The sequence below is a fragment of the Tachyglossus aculeatus genome, chromosome 4 (assembly GCF_015852505.1).
Source record: "Tachyglossus aculeatus isolate mTacAcu1 chromosome 4, mTacAcu1.pri, whole genome shotgun sequence".
Classification (NCBI taxonomy): Eukaryota; Metazoa; Chordata; class Mammalia; order Monotremata; family Tachyglossidae; genus Tachyglossus; species Tachyglossus aculeatus.
This window is the reverse complement of record NC_052069.1, coordinates 99,795,292-99,814,514: the sequence shown is the minus strand read 5'-3', so window position 1 is coordinate 99,814,514 and position 19,223 is coordinate 99,795,292. Positions and strand designations below refer to the sequence as shown.

The window sequence follows — 19,223 nt, the reverse complement described above, 5'->3', positions numbered from 1 at the left end:
AAGCCTTACTAAAATCACATCTCCTCCAAGAGGCCTTCCCCAACTAAGCCATCATTTCCCCCACTCACTCTCACCTTGAATTCCTCGAGGCTTCCTTTAACTGTATTGCAAAATGCGAGCCAGTAGTGATGGCCATCTTTTGATATCACCTCAATTTATTTACATAGTCTTCAGTGGTCTTCAGGGGCTTAATGAACTTATTACTTCTAGATGCAGTTGGGGCCGAATCCCTTTCAGCTGGGACTTTGGGCCCAGCCAGGGAGCAAAGCCAGGGAGCACAGTGCTTTGGTTTCCAGAAAGGGCCGGCATCCCTGTGCAATGTGTGCCTGTTCCCAGCTTTACATTGGAGCAGCCAAGAACTCCAGGGGAAAACTCCAAGGGAGAAATGGGCACCCTTGGGGATGCCTGCTGCCTTAGGTGACTGGATGGGGTGATGGAGAAGGACCGAGGGAAATTTTTTGGTTTTTATTTTTGTGGTATTTAAGAGAAACAGCATGGCATAGTGGATAAAGAGCATGGGCTTAGGAGTCAGGACGTCATTCGTTCTAATCCCAGCTCTGCTACTTGTCTGTAGTGTGGTCTTGGGCAAGTCACTTCACATCTCTCAGCCTCAGTTACCCTCTTCTGTAAAATGGGAATTGAGACTGGGAGTCCCTTGTGGGACAGGGACTGAGTCCAACCCAATTTGCTTATATCCGCCCCAGTGCTTAGTACAGTGCCTGGCACGTAGTAAGTGCTTAACAAATGCCATTATTATTATTATTATGCACTTACTATGTGCCAGGCACTGTACCAAGCACTGGAGTAGATACTCGCTAATCAGAATCTTAACAGTCCATGTCCCACAGGTAACTCACAGTCTTAATCCCTGTTTTACAGATGAGGTAACTGAGGCACGGAGAAGGTAAGGGACTTGCCCAGGGTCACACAGCGGGTGTGGCAGAGCCAGAATTGGAACTCAGGTCCTCTGACTCTCATTAAGGCTCAGGAAATACTAGAGATGATGCCGGTAATGATGAAGATAGGAAATCACAGCCTTGAGCCAAGGCTGATCCATCTGTACTCTGTCGGCACTACTTTTGCCATGTAGGACTCAGCTCTGCTCTTGGGATTAAACCCCAGAGCTCTTGTCTTCCCCTTGCAAGGCTCCAACTTCAAATTCTGCTACTACGTTAATACACTCACTCATCTTATTCCACCTTTATTACTATATCAGCCTCCTTGCTGGCCTCCCAGCCTTCTGTCTCTCCCCTCTCCAGTCCATACTTCACTCTGCTGCCTGGGTCGTTTTTCTACAGAAACATTCAGGACACGTTTCCCCACTCCTCAAAATACTCCAGTGGTTGCCTGCTCACCTCCGCATCAAACAAAAACTCCTCACCATTGACTTTGAAGCACTTGCCCCCTCATTCATTCATTCATTCAATTGTATTTATTGAGTGCTTACTGTGTGCAGAGCACTGTACTAAGCGCTTGGGAAGTACAAGTTGGCAACATATAAAGATGGTCCCTACCCAACAGCGGGCTCACAGTCTAGACCTCAGTCTAGCCACAGTCTAGCCCTAGACCAATTTGTGAGAGTTTTTGTTGTTGTTGGGAATGTAATGCGTGGGCAAATTTGGTGGCATTCCAGATTTTTTGGCCTCTCAAATCCTCTGGAATTGACTCCACCTACCTGCCTTTTCAGTTAACTACTAGATCAGCTGTTTTAGGCTCAGAAATAGGGAATTGATTGTCAGCAGGGCACCTGAAATGCTGAGTGAAATTTATTTCGTATCCGTTCACCCCAGCCCTAACGGCACTTATGTAGGTATCCTTGTACTGTACTATTTCCCCTACCTGTAATTTCTTTTGGTGTCTGTCTCCCCCTGTAGACTACAAACTCCTTGTGGGCAGGGATCACGTCTACCAACTCTATTCTATTTTACTTTCCCAAGGGTGTAGTACAGTGCTCTGCACAGGGTAAGCACTCAATAAATACCACTAATTGAACAGTTAGAAAATGATTAACAGTGCTATTAATTTAACAAGCAGCTATTCTTATTCTTGTTAAACTTTGCTCAACAGTGAATCGGTAATGTATTTATATGGATTAATGGCAAAACTCACCTCTTATTTCCAAGAAATTCTGTTTTCTATTGCACTGTGAATAGTAAAACTTGAGCTCTGTAATCTCCCTTCTATTTAGAGGTCAACTGTAGTCAGAATGATCCTATGTGAATCAGAGTTTACTGTTTTTTACTTGAAGCATTCTCTGAGGCCTAGTTGAGTAAGCTGAAATGAAGAAATGGGTCCTAAAATATTACTTCACATTGTTGCACTTCTTACAGCTGATAGCTTTTGGCAGCTGTTTCTTATATGGGTACAAATGGAAAAGCAATTGGGATATCAGATGTAATATATTGGGAACATCTGTATAACCCTAAATACCATCTCTAAAAACAGAAGGTAGTTGAGGATTTGTTGCAAAACTCTTGATTACAAATATGTTGTTTCATAGAATGTGATATTACTGGAAGTGAGTCAAGCTAGATTGCTTACTTGCTTAGCCCCTGTGCTCATGCTATGTGTTAGAGTTTGTAGGGTGTTCTGGCAATTACTGCCATTTGCAACCGCTGTCACCTGCTAGTTGGAGTACTGTAGTCCTTCCCAATCTCAGGAATGTGAGCACTTTTTAAACTTTTTTTATGGTACTTGTTTTACGCTTATTAAGTGAGCCCATTGTTGGGTAGGGGCCGTCTCTATATGTTGAGGATTTGTACTTCGCAAGGGCTTAGTACAGTGCTCTGCACACAGTAAGCGCTCAATAAATGTGATTGAATGAATGAATGTGCCAGGCACTGTTGTAAGCACTGGGGTAGGTCCAGGCTGATCAGTTTGGACACAGTCCATGTCCCACGTGGGGCTCACAGTCTTAATCCCCATTTTACAGATTAGGTAACTGAGGCACAGAGAAGTGAATTGACTCACCCAACAGACAAGCGTAGGAGCTGGGACTAGAACCCAGGTCCTTCTTGCTCCCAGGCCCATGCTCTATCTACAAGGCCACACTGTTAGTACTACAACAGACTAGCAGTCAGGTTCCCTGCCCATAATGAGCTTACAGTCTAGAGTTTACACTTCCTAGTGTACTTGAGTTAAATGTGCTAACAAAAATCTCAAGAGCGGGGGAGTGTGGTCATGGGGAGACTTCTGATGAAGAGACTCCAGATTCTGAAAGATCCAGGAAAAACCCCAACATTTCTTCAGGGCAGTGGATGAAGACTGATTAGCATCCTGCAAACTGAGTCTCACTGGACTGGATGCTGATGGAACCATCAGATACCCACACCTTACCACATACCAGGAGAACTAGACACCCTGGCCCTAAGGAGGAGTCTTGGGTTGCCTGACTGCACTTTATTTCAAACTTTGATGCACGTCAATCCATCAGTGCAGTGTGACTTAGTGGAAAGAGCACGGGCTTGGGAGTCAAAGGTCGTGGGTTTTAATCCCAGCTCCGCCACTTGTCAGCTGTGTGACCTTGGGCAAGTCACTTAACTTTTCAGTGCCTCAGTTACCTCATCTATAAGATGAGGATTAAGACTGTGAGCCCCACGTGGGACACCCTGATAACCTTGGATAATAATGATGGCATTTATTAAGCGCTTACTATGTGCAAAGCACTGTTCTAAGTGCTGGGGTAGATACAAGGTAATCAGATTGTCCCACGTGGGGCTCACAGTCTTCCTCCCCATTTTATAGATGAGGGAACTGAGGCCCAGAGAAGTTAAATGACTTGCCCAAGGTCACACAGCTGACAAGTGGTGGAGCCGGGATTTGAACCCACGACCTCTGATTCCAAAGCCCGTGCTCTTTCCACTGAGCCACGCTGCTTTCTCTTGGATCTATCCCAGTGCTTAGAACAGTGCTTGGCACATAGTAAGCACTTAACAAATACCATTATTATTATTATTGGTACTGGGCACTTTACTATGTGCAGAGCAATGTATTAAGCACTTGGGAGGATACAATACAACAGTTAGTAGACACGTTCCCTCCTCATAATGAGCTTACAGTCTAGAGCTTAGACTTCCTTGAGCACTTGAGTTTAATGTGTTAAATATTTTAAGAGGAGAGTGTGGCCTTGGGGAAACTTTGATGAAGAGACTCTGAAGATCCAGAAAGAACCCAGTTTTTTTCCAGGATGGTGGATAGAGACTGACTAGTAGCCTAAAACTGAGTTTCACTGGGCTGGATACTGATAGGACCATCTTTCATCGTATCCCGACTGGATTACTGCATCAGCTTTCTCTCTGATCTCCCATCCTTCTGTCTCTCCCCACTTCAGTCTATACTTCACGCTGCTGCCCGGATCATCTTTGTGCAGAAACGCTGTGGGCATGTTACTCTCCTCCTCAAAAATCTCCAGTGACTACCAGTCAACCTACACATCAAGCAAAAACTCCTCTCTCTTGGCTTCAAGGCTCTCCATCACCTCGCCCCCTTCTACCTCACCTCCCTTCTCTCCCTCTACAGCCCAGCCTGCACCTTCCACTCCTCTGCCACAAACCTCTTCACTGTGCCTCGTTCTCTCCTGTCCCGCCATCAACCCTTGGCCCACATCTCCGCCTGGCCTGGAATGCCCTCCCTCTGCACGTCCGCCAAGCTAGCTCTCTTCCTCCCTTCAAAGCCCTACTGAGAGCTCACCTTCTCCAGGAGGCCTTCCCAGACTGAGCCCCTTCCTTCCTCTCCCCCGTCCATCCCCCCATCTTACCTCCTTCCCTTCCCCACAGCACCTGTATATATGTTTGTACAAATTTATTACTCTATTTATTTTACTTGTACATATTTACTATTCTATTTATTTTGTTAATGATGTGCATCTAGCTTTACTTCTGTTTATTCTGATGACTTGACATCTGTCCACGTTTTGTTTTGTTGTCTGTCTCCCCCTTCTAGACTGTGAGTCTGTTGTTGGGTAGGGACCATCTCTATATGTTGCCAACTTGTACTTCCCAAGCTCTTAGTACAGTGCTCTGCACACAGTAAGTGCTCACTAAATACGATTGAATGAATGAATGAATAAGAATAATGATAGTATTTGTTAAGTGCTTACTATGTGCCATGCACTGTACTAAGTGCTGGGGTAGATACAAGTAAATTAGGTTGGAGACAGCCCCTGTGCCACATGAGATCCCCATTCTCCACGTGAGATCGCTGAGGCACAGAGAAGTGAAGTGACTTGCCCAGGGTCACACAGCAAAGTGGTGGAGTCTGGACTGGAACGCACGACCTTCCAACTCCCAGACCCGTGCTCTATCCACTATGCTGTCTTTATTTCACAGACCTTATGAATTATTCTGAAAAAAGCAGATAACCATTTCTTGGGATAATTTAGGCATTACCACATGGAGGAGGATGTGGGGAGGGATACACCAGATGTTTCCTTGAGAATACTTTGGCTATTTTATTCACAACCAGTGGCAATTTATTGTGCACTTAGTCTGTTCACAGCACTGTACTAAGCATTTGGGAAAATGTTGTAAAGTTAATAGGTTCCTTCCCTCAAGGAGTTTACAGTTGAGCAAGGGAGGCAGACACTAAAATCAGTTACAGGTAGGAGGATGCAACAGATTTTAAACATGTGAGCACAAGTGCTGTGGAGGAGAGTGGGGTGAAGTAAGTACCTAAGTGCTTAGTGGGTGAGGATTCAGGGGTTTATTTGGCACTTTGCAGGGTTTCAAATAGGGTGGGGAGATGAAAAATTAGTCAGGAAAGGCCTCCTGGAGGAGATGTGATTTTGGTAGGACTTTGAAGATAGGTAGAGTAGTGAGTTGCTAGATATGACGGAGAAAGTGGGTGAAGGGTTGACGGCAAGACAGACAAAAAAGAGGTACAATGAGTAGGTTGGCATTAGAGTAATGAATCCTACCTGCTGGGTTGTAGTGGGTTAGCATTCGTGATCCTTTTTCACTTTTTAAAGTCTTTTCTGGATGAATGATGAATGAAGGCCATAATTACTATATATGGATTTGAAATTTATTTCATCCAATCATATTTATTGAATATTTACTATGTGTAGAGCACTGCATCCTCATCAACATCGGTATTTATTAAGCACTTATTGTGCACAGAACACTATACTAAGCACTTGGGAGAATACAACACAACAAAGTGGTAGACAAGTTTCCCACACACAATGAGCTTATAAGTGACTTTGTCATCTGTCTGGCTCTGCTATTATGGAGTTTTGCATTTCTTCAGGAAACCTGATAACAAGCAGTTATTATTTTTTAAATTAAATTTTGTTATTGGGCCTTCTTAAAAACATAAAGGGAAATAATAATGATGAAGGATTCACATCTAACTGATAAAAGAGCTAACTCCCTGTAGGATTTGAAAAAAACTTTTGTGAAGTTTAGGGTAAAATTTTTCATGTAGACTAAGACATGATAAATAGCTTCACAAATCAAGGCAATCATTACAGCTTGTAAACTATTGCTTTATAATGTTTGGCTTATTCTAAAAAAAAATCAGGTGGTTTCTACCTGTCATTGTCATTGAAGGAGTCTGGGACTGAATTCTAATAATAATGATGGCATTTATTAAGCACTTACTATGTGCAAAGCACTGTTCTAAGCACAGGGGAGGTTACAAGGTGAGCAGGTTGTCCCGCGGGGGGCTCACAGTCTTAATCCCTATTTTACAGATGAGGGAACTGAGGCCCAGAGAAGTTAAGTGACTTGTCCAAAGTCACACAGCTGACAATTGTCGGAGTCGGGATTTAAACCCATAACTTCTGACTCCAAAGCCCGTGCTCTTTCCACTGAGCCACGCTGCTTCTACTCCATCATCTTCAAAATGAAAAGGCTCTGTGCTTCCTTTCAAGAAAATCATAATTCTTCAAGGTCAGCACCAGATCTTTGCTAATGACATTACCAGCTGTACAGGAAATGCACTATGAATTAAAATGAAACAGCTGCTTAAATGTGGACGATTGCTTAACCATGACAACCAGACTTTTTTTTACTTTCAAAAAAGGATACAACAGAATCTTTTCACACTGTTTATTTTTTGGTCATTTTATTGGCCTTCCAGCATGGTAAATCTGGCTGCCTGCCAGAAGTGGAAAGCTAACTTTAAAGTCTGTGTTTAAAATGTCTCCAAACTAAAATTGATGTTGTGACCATCAATTTGTTCAGATTTTAAACTGGTGAGGTTTTTGAAAGGGAGCCCTTCTGGTCCAGAAAAGACTATAGAAGGAACCACCTGAGAGAGAAAGCGAATGTCTTCATCTTGGAAGACGAAGTAGTAATTTCCAGTAGCAACTCGCATTAGTAATCTCAGACTAGTTACAGTGGATCAGGAAAGTTTATGTATTGTTTGACCATTTTCATCCAGGAAGAGCATCCCAACTGCTACTTACTCATTTTTATTAGACACTCCTCCTCTGCTTCCTAAAACCTATGTCTAAGCCCGGGTCATCTTTGCCCTCTTCCTCTCTGGTCTCCTACCCTTAATGAGGAGCAGCGTGGCTTAGTGGAAAGAACATGGTCTTGGGAGTCAGAGGTCGTGAGTTCTAATCCTGACTCCGTCACTTGTCAGCTGTGTGACTTTGGGCATGCCACTTCATTTCTCTGTGCCCTAGTTACCTCATCTGTAAAATGGGAGTTAAAACTGTGTGAGCCCCATGTGGGACAACCTGATTACCTTGTATCTACCCCAGCACTTAGGACAGTGCTTGGAACATAGTAAGCGCTAACAAATACCATTACTGTTATTACTGTTATTTAAGCCGTTCTTTCCTTCAGTCGGTGTTGACAGTCTTTGCTCAAGTGCCTGTTCTCATATGCTGTTCTGACCCTAACACTGCATTTTTCAGAGCCTTATCCTCTTTGCTCAAGTGCCTGTACTCATATGCTGTTCTGACCCTAACACTGCATTTTTCAGAGCCCTATCCTCTTCCATTTGAACTCCAATTTCCTAATGCCGAGGATGTGACCCTTTTGCAGTTTTGCAGGCTTGTTAATCTCTCACTCCCACTCAGTTTACCCTCCTTTCTCCTGCTGGTTTAACCATTTGGAACATAATTCTTCTTTCCTTTTCCCAGAACTCAACCCGTCACTCTCTTCAAAGCTCAGCTAAAAGCCAGCCCTTTCCCAAAGCCTTCCCTTCCTAAATGGAGTGATGGCCAGACACAGGACCTTCCATGCTTTTTCAGTGGGCATTTACATAGTGCTGGTGTGTTCCCCCACCATATTTCTCTCCATGTAGTGTTCATCAGGGAGAACTCTCGGAAAACTGCGTATTTAAACCCATTTCCTTTCCAGATGGGAAATCCCCTGGGTTACCCTATCTTCCCACTCAGTGGAAAAAGCCAAAAAAGAAGCCTCTTAGATAATCTACTAGAAATCGTGTGGGAACTAGCTTCCCAAGGCTCATTGCTGGAGGTGGAGAGAGGGAGTACTAGAGGTTCAAAAATAACCCAGTAAACATGCAAACCTAGCCTTTGGAAGGTGTATAAATCCCTGCTGTTGACCAATTTTTGTTTTCCTTTTGCTCTGGAAGTCATTTTGTCATTCCCTAAAAACTCCTTTTCCATATAGTTGGTAAATTCTTTTCAGTGAGCTGCTTATACTGGAGATTCTTTGACTTTTAATACCTTCTTAAAATGCTTGTAAAATGAAACACAAATATTCTGTCACCATCAAGCTGATGTCACTTCAGCAGTTTTCCACTCCTCGGTCTCTGTGATGTCAAGAAGCACTCTGTCTCACTGAGTGGCTAAATACCAGCAAATTATGCCAATTTCTTCCAGCCCATGGAATCCATTCTGAATACTTAGAGGTTGATCCTTCACTTCATATGGATGAATAACTTCCCTCAGTGTTAACAAGAATTACCTGTGTGGACATATTTAAAATAACATAAATCATTATGAATCATAGGAACTTCTCCTCTAAGTCATCCAACTGATTAAAATGCATTCGTGCTTTCTGAATGACATAGTCATCTTAAAGACATTTTGAGATGTTTATATATGAAATGCTGAATATACTGAAGCAAAGTAAATTATAGGACCAGTTGAGGTGACAGTGTGTGACTCACTCTGAAGGCCTTTGAAGTTGCCCTAACATAATTCATGTGCCTTTGGCAGAGCAAGTTATAAGCAAATTCTCCTCACGTGCTGTCATGTCCACATGACCCCTTTTAACGGCATGGTTCCCTAACTCACTTTGAAATGCAGCATCAGTGAGTCAGAGTAGTATAAACTTACGTGATTCATTCTCCTGTCACGCAGCTGGAGAAGCACTGTTTGAGCAGTGACTTTGGAAAGATGGTGACTCCAAGAGGCAGAATTGAAAACAGTACCAAGCCCTGCAAGTAGCCAGTTACAAGAACCCATCAGAGGACAGTCTTTCTGGGCACAGTGTAGGTGGGCTTGTTAGGTAGACATGGATCTTTTCAGTTGCAGCCACCCAATTAGATAGAAAATGGGCTTGAGAGTCAGAAGGACTGGACCTGGAGTCTAATTCCGGCTCTGCCACTCATGTGCTGTGTGACCCTGTGCAAGTCCCTTAACTTCAGTGCGCCTCAGTTATCTCTTCTGGAAAATGGGGATTAAGACTGTGAGGCCCAGATGGGACATGGGCTGTGTCCAACCTGATTAGCTTGTATCTTCTCCAGCGCTTAGTCCAGAGTCTGGTTCGTAGTGAGTAACAAATACCATAAAAAAATTAGATAAAAATATCATCTTTAGAGGTTTCATTTTGAACCTGAGGAAATGGTTGATGTCGATGGATTTCAAAGAAATTTGTTCCAGTAGGCGTTTGGTACCGTGTTCTGCACATCCTAAGCACTCAGTAAATCCCATTGATTGATTAATACTGTGCTGGTATGGAATTTCAGTTTCTAAAACTTAGTGCACTTAATGCCCTTATTGCCCAACTCAGACACTTGAGCAGAGTGCTGTTTTCAAAGGGACAATATGAAAGGAATTATAGCAATGATTATTATTATCAAGTGCCATCAAGTCATTTCTGATAGCGACTCTATGGATATATTTACTCCAGAACTTCCTGTCTTTTGCCATAATTGCAGTAATGGTACTAAAGAAATTAGTATGTGCCAAACACTGTACTAAGTTCTGGGGTAGGTACAAGATAATGAACGGGGCTGAGTTCCCACCCCTCATCAGGAACTACAGTCCATGTAGGAGAGGAACAAATATTTTATATATATATATATATATATATATATAGTTATATATTTTACAGTTGAGAAAAGTGAGGCCTAGTTGGCAAGTTACGGAGCTGGGATTAGAAACCAGGTTTTTTGACTTTCAGCTCCAAGTCCTTTGCCACTAGGCCATGCTCTTTCCCTAGTGGGATTAGCATTCTCTTTGATTGTGAGGAAACTCCATGGTGTACTGGGGCTAAAAGTGTGAGAAGCTAGATAATTAGCTCTGGACTAATAGGGTGACACATCACAGGATTTTCCAAGAGATGGAGTTTTGACATGAAAGAGTTTAATCAACTGATGCTATTTGTTGAGCATCTACTGAGTACAAAGCACTGCGCTAAGTACTTGGGAAAGAAAGTACAGGGGAAGAAATCAGTCACTCAGAATTTATTGAGCAAATGCTGTGTGAAGCGCATTGTACTGAGCACAAAGAGTACAAGAATAAACATGATTCCTACCCTCAAGAAACTTACACTCTAGCAGAGGAGGTAGACACTAAAATACATTTAGTGACCTGCCCAAGTTCACAAAGCAGACAAGTGGCACAGCTGGAACTGGAACCCAGGTCTCCTGACTTTCAGTCTCTGGCTCCTTCCAGTTGGCCATGCAGCTCTATGGCATTTTAGATATGCTAGTAGAATTGTGCTGGTGGAAATACAGGCCACTGTAATCATCCTTAAACACACCGGGATTAGATTTTTCACCTGAAGGGGAGAATGCAGAAGTGACTAATCCAGCTTTGGACTTCCCAATACTAGTTAGGCAAGCTGAGAAAAATTATCCCAAACTGCAGAAAAATCACAGACTTGTGGTTTTTTGAAGGTTCTCTGCACGGCTGTTGTAGGAACGGTTATGGATTCGGAACTGTGAAGGGAAGTTGAGTAGTTTTAGCCTGGAGATCATTATAATTCATCTCATTGTACCTGTGGAATGGGATGTGCATATGCCCTTTGAGTCATAAAAATAGGACTGCACTTCGACAAATTGATGCAAGGCTTTTATTTAATTTAAGGATTTATTCTCTCCAAGTCATTTTTAAAGGAACCGTTCCAGTTGTTGAAATGGAACAATCCAAGTTGAAAGTTCCCGTTGGTGTTGAGAACCAGTCTGAATGCTCAGCCAGTGGAGTAATCCAGTGGTCACATCTAGGCATTTTAATTAGTTGCAGACTCTTGTCCGCAGCAGGCCCGGTCCCTCTTTCCATGGCAGGAATGGAAGCCGAGGATTAGATGCGGTTTAGCCGCTTCTCACAGGTGGGGGAGGGCCCAGGATCCTTCTTTCTGGGTGGCTGGGGGAGGAAGGAAGGAAAAGCAGCCTCACCAGTCCATTTGATACACAGACCTCTTTCTGCCGTGAGACTGTCTCTTCCCCTGATGCTTTTTTACACGGCACTTCTATTCAGCCTCCTGCCTCCCCCACAGACATGAGTTGGCCCGAAGCTGCCTCAATCTAAAGGTAGATACGTCATGATCCAGACGCAGGAGGTTGGTTCAGCCTGGTTAGCTATTTTCTCCCCAACACTTGCTTGTTCCCCCCAACCAGCTATACTTTACAGCCTGAGTGGCCACTGGACTAATAATAATAATAATAATATGATAATGGTGGTATTTCTTGAGCATTAACTATGTGCCGGGCACTGTACTATATGCTGGGGTGGATACAGGCAAATCGGGTTGGGCACAGTCCCTGTCATTCATTCATTAAATCGTATTTATTAAGCGCTTATTGTGCGCAGAACACTGTACTAAGCGCTTGGAAAGTACAATTCGGTAACAGATAGAGAAAATCCCTACCCAACAACGGGTTCACAGTCTGTCCTACATGGGACTCTCAGGCTTAATCCCCATTTTACAGATGAGGTAAATGAGGGACAGAGAGTGAAATGACTTTCCCAAAATTTCACAGCAAACGAGTGGCAGAGCCGGGATTAGAACCCAGATCCCTCTGACTCCCAGCCTCGTGTTCTATCCACTAGGCAAGATTGCTTCTTGGTAGCTGGACTAGCTACCAAACATACCTATTCCAAGTTCTTATAGCTGATGGGGTTAACTGTGTGCACACATAGATGCTGATTTTAGGTATTTTCAGGACTTTGAAACTTTAAGCTTGTTGTGGGCAGGGGATGTCTTCTCCCAAGCTGCACACAATAAGTGTTCAATAAATACGATTGATTGATTCTAATAAGACTTTTTTCCAGATCTCAAAATATTGCATATAAAGCCTTTTTTTTTAAAGCAGGTAAACCTCATCCAAACAGTGTAATAATGAAAACAGAAGGGAGCTGGAAACTTTGGAGAAAAAAGGAGGAAAATGAGAAGAAATGAATACTAAAGGAAGTAGGGCCCAAGGACAGGAGTAGTTGCAGTAGCCACTAAACACATCCATCGTAGCCTAGCCACCCCGGGGTAGGGCGGCTCTTTAGTAGGCAGTGATGGGTGGAAAATCAATCAGGCAATCAATCAGTAGTATTTATTTGAGCGCTTATTATGTGCAGAGCACAGCACTAAACACTTGGGAGAGAACAGTACAACAGAATGAGCAGACATGGTCCCTGCCTGTAACGAGTTTACAGTGTAGAGAGGGAGACAGATATTAATATAAATAAATAAGTAAATTATAATATATAATGAATCCTGCTGAATCCTCTGCAAATAACTCAGGTGCTGCCTTCCCTAGTGTGCTTTTCCTCAGTTACATTAAAGTAAGTTCAGTGGTTTGGATCGTGACATATCTGTCTTTAGATTGAGACAGCTTCAGGCCAACTCATATGTTTCAAAGCAAGGTGATGCAATCTGAATCAATTATAATCCTGTAAAACTCGTCAGTAAAGAAGAATGAAGCTTAAAATATTCAGCTTGTTTCCTAGAGGATTTCAGTGAAGATTTCAGTATTGTTGGATTTGGGGACATTTCCCCTGGTCCTCTCGAGGCCTTTCCTCCTCTTGCCCTCTCTTTGACTCTTTCGTCCTTCCCAGCAGTATCTCAAATTCTACCCCTTCAACCTCTGCTTTTGACCCCATTCATTCTCATCTTATCAAAGCAATTGCCTCCTGACTTCTTCCCTTCCTGACTGCAATCTTCAACCACTCCCTTTCCAGCGACTCCATCGCCCCTACTTTCAAACTATCTAAAACAAAACAAACCAAAACCAAAAAAATCCCCTCCATTGACTCCACTGTTCCCTGCAGTTACCACCCCATCTCCCGCCTACCATTCTTGTCTAAACTCCTTGAAGGAGTTATCAACCCTCACTGCCCCGCCTTCCTCTCCTCCTCCAACTCTTTTCTCAATCCCCTGGAGTCTGGCTTCTCAGCCCCTTCATTCCAAGGAAAAAACCCTCTTTAAGGTCACCAGTGATCTCATTCTTGCCAAATCCAATGGCCACTACTCCGTCCTAATCCTCCTTGACCTTTCTGCTGACTTCAACATTATGGCTTCACAGGCACTTATTTCTCCTGGTTCTCTTCTCTCTCTGGCCACTCCCTCTTAGTCTCTTTCACTGCTTCAATCAATTTGTTGTATTTATTGAGCTCTTCCTGTGTGCAGAGCACTGTAGTAAGCACTTGGGAGGGTACAGCAAAACAGATTTGGTAGACATGAGCCCTGCCCACAAGGAGCTTATTACCCCTCTGCCTCTCCCCCTCCAATGGTGGGGGTAGCTCAAGGCTCAAAATTAAATAATGGTGGCATTTGTTAAGTGCTTACTATGTGCAAAGCACTATTCTAAGCTCTGGGGTAGGTACCAGGTAATCAGGGTGTCCAACGTAGGGCTCACAGGCTTCATCCCCATTTTACAGATAAGGGAACTGAGGCCCAGAGAAGATAAGTGACTTACCCAAAGTCACACAGCTGACAAGTGGCAGAAGCGGGATTAGAACCCATGACCTCTGACTCCCAAGTCCGGGCTCTTTCCACTAAGCCAAGCTGCTTCTCTCCTTCTATTCTTCATCTTCAGTCACTCCCTTGGAGAACTCATTCCCACCTATGGCTCCAACTCACCCCCTTGGCTTCAACTATCATTTTTATGCAGAAGATACCCAAATCTACCTCTCCAGCCCTGACCTATCCCCGTGACTGCAGTCTCACATTTCCTCTTGCCTTCAGAACATCTCTACTTGGGTGTCCTGCCAACACCTCAAACTTAACATGTCCAAAACAGAACTCCTCCTCTTCTCATCTGAACTCTGCTTTCCCCTTGATTTTCCTGTCATTGTAGAGAGCACCATCCTGCTCCCGCTCACAAGCCCATTACCATGGCATTGTCCTTGACTCTTCTCTCTCATTCATCCCACACATCCAGTCAGTCACAAAATACTGTCAGTTCTACCTTCACAGCCTCACAAAAATCTGACCCTTCCTAGCCATCCAAACTGCTACCATGTACTTGTCATATCCTGCCTGACTACAGGGTCAGACTCCTCACTGACCTCCCTACCTCCTGTCCCTCCTCTCTCCAGACCACACTCCACTCTGCTGTCCAGATTGTTTTTCTAAAAAAAGATAATTCTGTTCATATCTCCCCACTCCTCAAAAATCTCTAATGATTGTCCATCCATCTCTGTATCAAACAGAAACTCCTTACCATCATTCATTCATTCAGTCGTATTTATTGAGAGCTTACTGTGTGCAGAGCACTGTACTAAGCGCTTGGGAAGTACAGGTTGGCAACATATAGAGATGGTCCCTACCCAACAATGGGCTCACACTCAATCAGCTCTTTCCTGCCTCCCTTACATTGATGATCCACTACTACAATACCGTCCTCTTACTTTGCTCTTCTAATACCAACCTACTTTCTGAACCTCCATTTCATATATCTCTGTGCTGAGCCCTTGTACACATCCTCTCCCTGGCCTGGAACACCCTCCCCTTTAAAATTCAACAGTCCCCCACTCTCTCCACTTCAGAATAGTCCTAAAATTGCATCTCCACCAAGACGCCTTCCCTGACTAAGCCTTCATTTTCCCTACTTGCCCTCCCTTCAGGGTTGCCTTTGCACTTAGATCCGTATGCCTTAAGGTCTTGATATTTACCCCACCGCCCACCCCAAAGCACTTATGTACATATCTTTATCCTCTTCCATTCCCCTATCTGTAAGTTTATCTTAATGTCTCCCTCCTCCTCTAGGCTGAAAGGTCTCTGTGGACAGGGATCAGGTCTACCAACTCTGTAGACTTGTATTCTCCCAAGCACTTAATATAGTGCTCTGCACATAGAGAGCATTCAGTAAATACCATTCATTGATTTAATTTGTGCATTTCTTTTCATTGTAATCCCAGTAGGGTAACATCCCAAGAAGCACATATTTCATGTAATTCTTTAAACGTTAGTGGTTTGATAAATATTATACAGTGCAAGTAGCAATCTGGGCTACTTTTCCACGCAAAGAAATCCACCCCGCAAATGGAAAATGCTGGTTTCCTTGTCGTTACAATCAGTAGTGTCCCCTTTTATCCCCCACGTGCCACTGAGGCAATTTCTCCTCTTCCCCCTAAGTTCCTCCGAGTGCAGTACCCTAATACAGGATCCCCAGGGTATTCTTCTTTATGTAACTGGGCTCAAAAGCTCTCCTTCGCTATTTCATGACCTAATTTCATTTTAATAGAATTTATCTGCAGAAGTTCTTGCCAATTTTATTCCTTACTCTATGCATTCTTGACCAGTCCTCAGTTTTCTCTAGACAGTAATTTGAAGATGAGAAGCACATTGGCAGTAAAACAGCATTTCTTACCCATTATACTGGTAGATACTCACCTCTGGTTGAGGGTGTGATGACCCATCTTAAAGGAGGATGCAAAAAGTTCTTTAAACATCTTAAATAGATTTGGAATGTGTCCATTCTGATTTTCTTGTATCTACCACAGTGGTTGGCACCTAGTAAGTGCTTAACAAATTCCAGAGTCATTATTATTATCACTATGTTGTTTTAGATAGTGAGCCTCTGTAGGTCAAGGATCACATCTAATTCCCATCTGGGTAGTCTTTCCCAATGCTTAGTACAATGTTCTGCACACGTTAAAAACCTAATGAATAATAATAGTAGTAGTAATGACAGTTATGGTACTTGTTAAGTGCTTTACTCATTGTGGCAGGGAATATGTCTTTTTATTGTTATATTGTACTCTCCCAAGCGCTTAGTACATTGTTCTGCACTCAGTAAGCCCTCAGTAAATATGAGGCCTTCATATTTATGTGGGCAGGGTGACTATGTGCCAAGTGCTGTTCTAAACACTGTGGTAGATATAAGTTAGAGGGACAGGGACTTTGTCCAACCTGATTACCTTGTATCTACCCCGAGCCCTCAGTCCCTGTCCCACATGGGGATCACAATCTAAGTAGAAGGGAGGAGGATTTAATCCCCATTTTACAGATGAGGTAACTGAGGCATAGAAAAGTGAAGTGACCTGCCCAAAGTCCCACAGCAGACACTTGGAAGAGCTGGGATTAGAACCCAGGTCCTTCAATGATAGGAGAGCTTTGCAAAGAGGGGGAAGGTGAGCTGGGAGTTGTTTCACGAAGTTGATTCAGACCGCAGCGGGGAGAGGCTGGAGGCAGGGAGAACAGTGAAGAGGCTGATACAGTAGTCCATTTGAGCTCAAACCAGCGTAGTGGCTTTATGGGTAGAGAATAAGGGGTAGATAAATGAAATGTAAGCTCCTTGTAGGCCGGGATCATGTCTACCAATTCTATTGTACTGAGCTTTTCCAAGTGCTTAGTGCAGATTTCTGCACACAGTAAGCACTCATTAAATAATAATAATTGTGATAGTTGTTAAGCGCTTATTCTAAGCCAAGGACTGTACTAAGCGCTGGGGTAGATACCAGGTAATCAGGTTTGAAATGGGGTTCACAATCAAGCAGGAAATTCCACTGATTTATTGACTGAAATGTTTTTGAGGAAAAATCAGCAGGTTTTATCAGTGGATTGAATGTGAGAGCAGAACGACAGTGAGGAGGGAAGGATGATACCAAGGATGCAGGTTTCAGTCACAGGGCAGATGGTGGTATTAAGCGCTTAGTACAGTGCTCTGCACACAGTAAGTGCTCAATAAATACGATTGATGATCGTCAATGAAGCGGTCCCTCCCAGGGAGGATGATGGTGTCCTCAATGGACAGGTTCCTTACAGGGGGAATGGTGGTGGATAGAACATAGGCCTAGCAGTCAGAAAGACCTGGGTTCTAATCCTGACTTTGACTATGTGACCTTGGGCAAGTCACTTCACTTCTCTGTGCCTCAGTTACCTCATCTGTAAAATGGGGGTTAAGACAGTAAGCCCTATGTAGGACAGGGACTGTGCCCAACCTAATAATGATAATTATGGTATTTATTAAGCATTTACTATGTGTCAGGCACTGTACTAGGCGCTGGGGTGGATACAAGCAAAATGGGTTGGACATGGTCCCTGTCCCACATGGGGCTCACAGCCTCAATCCCCATTTTACAGATGGGGGTACTGCGGCACAGAGAAGTTAAGTGACTTGCCCAGAGTCACACAGCTGATAAGTGGCGGAGTGGGGATTAGAACCCATGACCTCTGACTTCCAAGTCCGTGCTCTTCCCACTAAGCACTAAGCTAGCTGCTTCACGCTGCTGATCACCTTGTATTTACCCCATGGCTTAGTACAGTGCCTGGCACATAGTAAGTGCTTAGCAAATATGATAGAAAGAAGAAAGGAAAGGGAATCAAGACTGAGAGCCCCATATGGGACAGGGACTGTGTCCAAATTGATTAACTTGTATCTGCCCCAGTGCTTAGCATAGTGCCTGGGACACAGTAAGAGCTTAACAAATGCCCTAAAAAGAATCTAATCACAATGGGGTATGAAAGGAGAGGAACTGTATAGTACCTATCGGTTCTCTGCCCTCTTGAATGCACCTCTTCCGATCAATCAGTTAATCAATCAGTGGTATTTATTGAGTTCTACCTGGGGTACTTGGGAGAGTTCAGCTGAAGCTGTACTTATGCTTTGCCTTCTGTCCCTTCTCCTCTGTGCAGCTATTAGAGAAGCAGCATGGCTCAGTGGAAAGAGCCCGGGCTTTGGACTCAGAGGTCATGGGTTCAAATCCTGGCTCTGCCACTTGTCAGCTGTGTGACTTTGGGCAAGCCACTTAACTTCTCTGTGCCTCAGTTCCCTCATCTGTAAAATGGGGATGAAGACTGTAAGCCCCCTGTGGGACAACCTGATCACCTTGTAACCTCCCTGATGCTTAGAACAGTGCTTTGCACATAGTAAGTGTTTAATAAATGCCATTATTATTGGTCTGGGTCCCACAGTGGATGGCGGGTACTGCTTCAGTGGCCCTTGGCCCCTGAATCAAGCTTCGAGGCTGCCCACATGCAAAACTAGTTGAGCTGTGAAATTACTGTTATTCCTTTCTGCACTGTGAGAAGAGAGCAAGTGTGAAATGATTGTTGCTATATTTTCCAGGAACTGGCCAGCTGTGGATGGAGTAAGAAAGAGAAGCACAGTCTTGCCCCCAACATTGTGGCCTTCACCAGGAGGTTTAACCAGGTGAGGAACGACCATCCCATCCACCGGCCCAATTCTGAACAGCCACCTCCGCTGACCAGCATCATGCCTGGGCCCAACTGGTCTCCCAGCTCCCCGTTTGCGGGTTTATTGTGAGCAAGGCTGAGGTTTGAGAAAGGGGCTCTGGATTTTCTCATCTCCAACTGCCAGGAATGACGAGTTCTCTGAACTGGAGTCCCATCGAATGCAATTAAATCTAACCAGTCCCACCACCGTTTCCCGTCTCGTATATTTTTTCCATGATTCATGGACATAGGTCATTTGAAAAAAGAAGAACCAGGACATCTGGTCCAGGCCTCTCGGATAATAGCCACCTGGGCTACAGGTCTTTGGCTAACATCTCTCTGCTTTGTTTTCTTGTCTGTCTCCCCCTTCTAGACTGTGAGCCCGTTGTTGGGTAGGGGCCGTCTCTATATTTTACCGACTTGTACTTCCCAAGCACTTAGTACAGTGCTCTGCACACAGTA

At 43.9% G+C, this 19,223-nt stretch overlaps 1 protein-coding gene across 4 annotated transcripts in view; it reads left to right on the top strand.

Annotated features, from left to right (window-relative positions):
- The window catches only part of RALGPS1 (Ral GEF with PH domain and SH3 binding motif 1), a 479,351-nt gene that overhangs the window by 132,741 nt on the left and 327,387 nt on the right, over positions 1-19,223 (top strand). For all 4 annotated transcript variants that reach the window (XM_038744645.1, XM_038744644.1, XM_038744643.1 and 1 more), the window contains exon 6: positions 18,655-18,738. In XM_038744645.1, the coding sequence (XP_038600573.1) occupies positions 18,655-18,738 (84 nt within the window). The remainder of the gene's footprint in view (positions 1-18,654; positions 18,739-19,223) is intronic.